A 3,225-nucleotide genomic window follows, 5' to 3' on the forward strand; every position below is an offset into this window, starting at 1 on the left:
AAGCTCTCCAAGACTTAGATTATTAGGTACTTATAGGTACATAACAGTGTGACAATGCTCTCATTGGTGTCTTGACAAAGATATGTGTGTATGTAAATAGTTATATAAATGTACACATAAACCATAGGCATACAGATCTGTCATATGTACATAAACATTTTCTGAAAGAATATCTCAATATAACAAATTATTGATGATTTTTTTTCTGCAGTTATTTATCCAGGAAAGTCAGTTTTTTCATCATTTACTGCACAACTTGAATATTTTATTATGAGCATGTTTTCTTTGTAATGATAACATCGGTTCTTAAGAGAACTAGCTGGTAGCAGCTAAGAATCTAAACTTCCATTTATACAAGCATATGAATACAAATCCATTAGAATGTCTTTGTGTTCTAAGAACCTTGAACAAACTAAATTCATTAAAATTGTCTTTGCCTTCTAAGAACCTTTATAAAGCTAAATTCAACATGAGTCTTCTTTTCTAGAATCAAAATAATAATTACAATGTATCTTGATTCATTTTTCTTCATGCTGGATTCCAGTAATTTATAAAGTATGGAGCCCCGTTAAATCAACTTCATTTTGTAATTCTTGAGGCATCTTCACCTTGTTTGTAGTATCATAGAGTGGATTATTTTTCTCGGTGTAGCTGGCATAAGGCTGCATTTCATCCTAAGAAAGAACTCAAACTCAAAATCACTTCAAAAAATTATTACAGAAACTCCTGGTGCCCACAGCTTCAGTATCTATCAAGAGTGTTTGTATTTGTGTCCCTGGGCTTGTATGAACATAAGAACAGGCTTTATTCTAATATTTTATCAAAAAACTACTTGTTAATTACTTAAATCTGAGTCAGATGATGGTTGAATGAAAGTGGAAATGGAGGTGAATGTAATGATACAAAAAGAATGTTATGAAGGATCTGAAGATTGAGTAAGTTGAGGGTGATAAGAGATGAAGGAGCAGGATATGTTTGAAGCTGAGTAAGATAGAAATGATGGTGGTATTGGAAAAGGGAAGTCAGGAATTAGAGATGCTTAAATATGGGGGGTGGGGGAATACTGATTCAGTTTCTCCAAACATTAAATTCCAAGGGTGTCATTACAAGTGTACTTGGTAGGTAATAAAATAACTACACCCACTACCATTGTAAAATCAGAACTGTTTGTTTTTCAAATGAAACATTAATATTGATACAAATTATGTTACTAGGTTTTAAACTATGTAGTCTAAAATTTGCAAATATTCTTTTTTATCTTACCTCTTCAAAAACTGGAGGAGCTTCTGTTTTGTTCACTTTACATTTTCTAGAAAAATAAAATAAGCTGGAGTGAATGGACAAAGCATCATTGTTTACCCCGGAAATGGAACCAAAAAATATGTAAGTATATATATTTATGTATATATATATGATTCCATATATACATACACACACATATGCTATTGACTATTGTGGTTCATTTTCATAAAAGCCATAATAAATCAGAAAGGAACTACAAGACATGAGTGAAGAATACTGTTTGTGGTTTATATACCCAAATGAGAAAATTCTGGATTGAGGAAAAGGAAGTGTAATTATGCAATAGGAACTAGATGCACTAGAATACATGTGACACCTCCTCTTTGGGTCATGAAAATAATTGTAGTTGTTTTTTCAAATAAAAAAATTAGCATGTACTATCTTTCCTAAGAGCCTACCCTAAATGGCCTAATTCACCATGCTTGCATGCCTGAGCAACGTAGCCAAATCCCTCTCATCATTCAAAGTATTCCCAGTCTAAGGTCTTCAGTATACTCTTTCTGATTTATGAGAAATTTGATGTTAATATCCTAATTTCCACAGTCAATGCCATATTTCTGGCTCTTTAAGCCAATAAAGCCAAAGAAGAAAAAACATTCATCAGTCAATACCTGCAGCAATTGATTTTCAAAAACCCAAAGGATCCCACGATGATCAAAATCAAAACAATGAGGATAATAATAATAATACGTAAGTTTGCTAATCGGTTGGTATCTGTAACAGTGAACACAAACATATATGGTTGAAATGTGGTGCATACAAACAATGAAATAGTATTGCTAAGAATATATGAACTACCACTCCATGAGAAGACATGAAGAGCCTCTGAATGCATGTTACTGATGGAAAGAAGCCAAATTTGAAAGGCTACTTACTGTGTGATTCCAACTATGTAACACTCTAGAAAAGACAAAACTATGGAAAAAAATCACTGGTTGCTAGGAGTTGAGTGGAAGAGAGAGGTGAGTAGACAGAAGACAGAGGATTTTGAATGCAGTAATACAATTCCCTGTGCCACTATGAAAGTAGATACATGCCATATGCCATACATGTGGGAAACCCATACAATGCAGAACAGCAATGGTGAAGCCCATAGTAAACTACAGTTTGTAACAATGAAGTCTAGGTCATCAATTATTAGCAATGCAACACTGTTGCACGGTGCTTGGGTAGAGGCAGCAGTTAGATGGGAACTTCAAATATTTTCCCCTTAATTTTGCTAAAACTGCTCCAAAAAAATAAAATCTATTAAAAATTAAATTTTAAATATATACATATATACATATATGTATTTCAATGCTGTCCAGAGTAGAAACCAACAAATTCAGAAAAAAGGTATATAAGGTATGGGGCAAGTGTGGGCTAAAGGTCAGGAGCTTCTTGGGAGGTCCTTCCTGGAAGTCTTCCGAGCAGGTGGCTCAGACTTCTGACTACCAGCACAGCATACTTCCCCAACTAGCAGAAAAAAGGAGGAATGACCTAGTGAAGATGCACTAGACAGACTCCAGACTCAAAGATCCAGACATCATGGACAGTGGAGATGAGAGGATAGACTTGAGATGTATTAAAGGAATTCTCAACAAGGTGTTCACCTGCACACTCACACACACACACACACACACACACACACACACACTCCTCTCTCCCAGAACACTGACAGTCAGGCTTCTCTCTCCCAGCCAACAGACTGGTAGGTTACTTTCTGCAAGAGCCTGAACCGACCCAGAAAAAAGGCCTTCAGATACATAACAAATCCTCATTTCAGTAAAAATCATTTATCTCCTTTTCACTATGTTCAAGTTAACTAGTTTACAAGACCCAGCTTCAGATAGGAGAGCTTCCAATCAGCTCTTTGGTGCTCACTTTGAAAAGAATCTATTGGCCAAGGATTACCAAAGACTTCAGAAAAGTCTCATAAATGAA

The 3,225-nt window shown here is 35.1% G+C and overlaps 1 protein-coding gene across 1 annotated transcript in view; it reads right to left on the reverse strand.

The window, feature by feature from the left end:
- Nucleotides 1-531: 531 nt before the first annotated feature.
- LOC100940752 (cell surface glycoprotein CD200 receptor 1) overlaps nucleotides 532-3,225 on the reverse strand; it is a 31,874-nt gene continuing 29,180 nt past the window's right edge. The window contains exons 4-6 of the mRNA XM_023517860.1: nucleotides 1,914-2,016; nucleotides 1,264-1,309; nucleotides 532-674 (exon numbers count right to left, since the gene is read on the reverse strand). Of these exons, the coding sequence (XP_023373628.1) occupies nucleotides 549-674; nucleotides 1,264-1,309; nucleotides 1,914-2,016 (275 nt within the window). The 3' untranslated portion in view covers nucleotides 532-548. The remainder of the gene's footprint in view (nucleotides 675-1,263; nucleotides 1,310-1,913; nucleotides 2,017-3,225) is intronic.

Source organism: Otolemur garnettii, unplaced genomic scaffold (assembly GCF_000181295.1).
Source record: "Otolemur garnettii isolate 467f Iridium unplaced genomic scaffold, OtoGar3 scaffold00122, whole genome shotgun sequence".
NCBI lineage: Eukaryota > Metazoa > Chordata > Mammalia > Primates > Galagidae > Otolemur > Otolemur garnettii.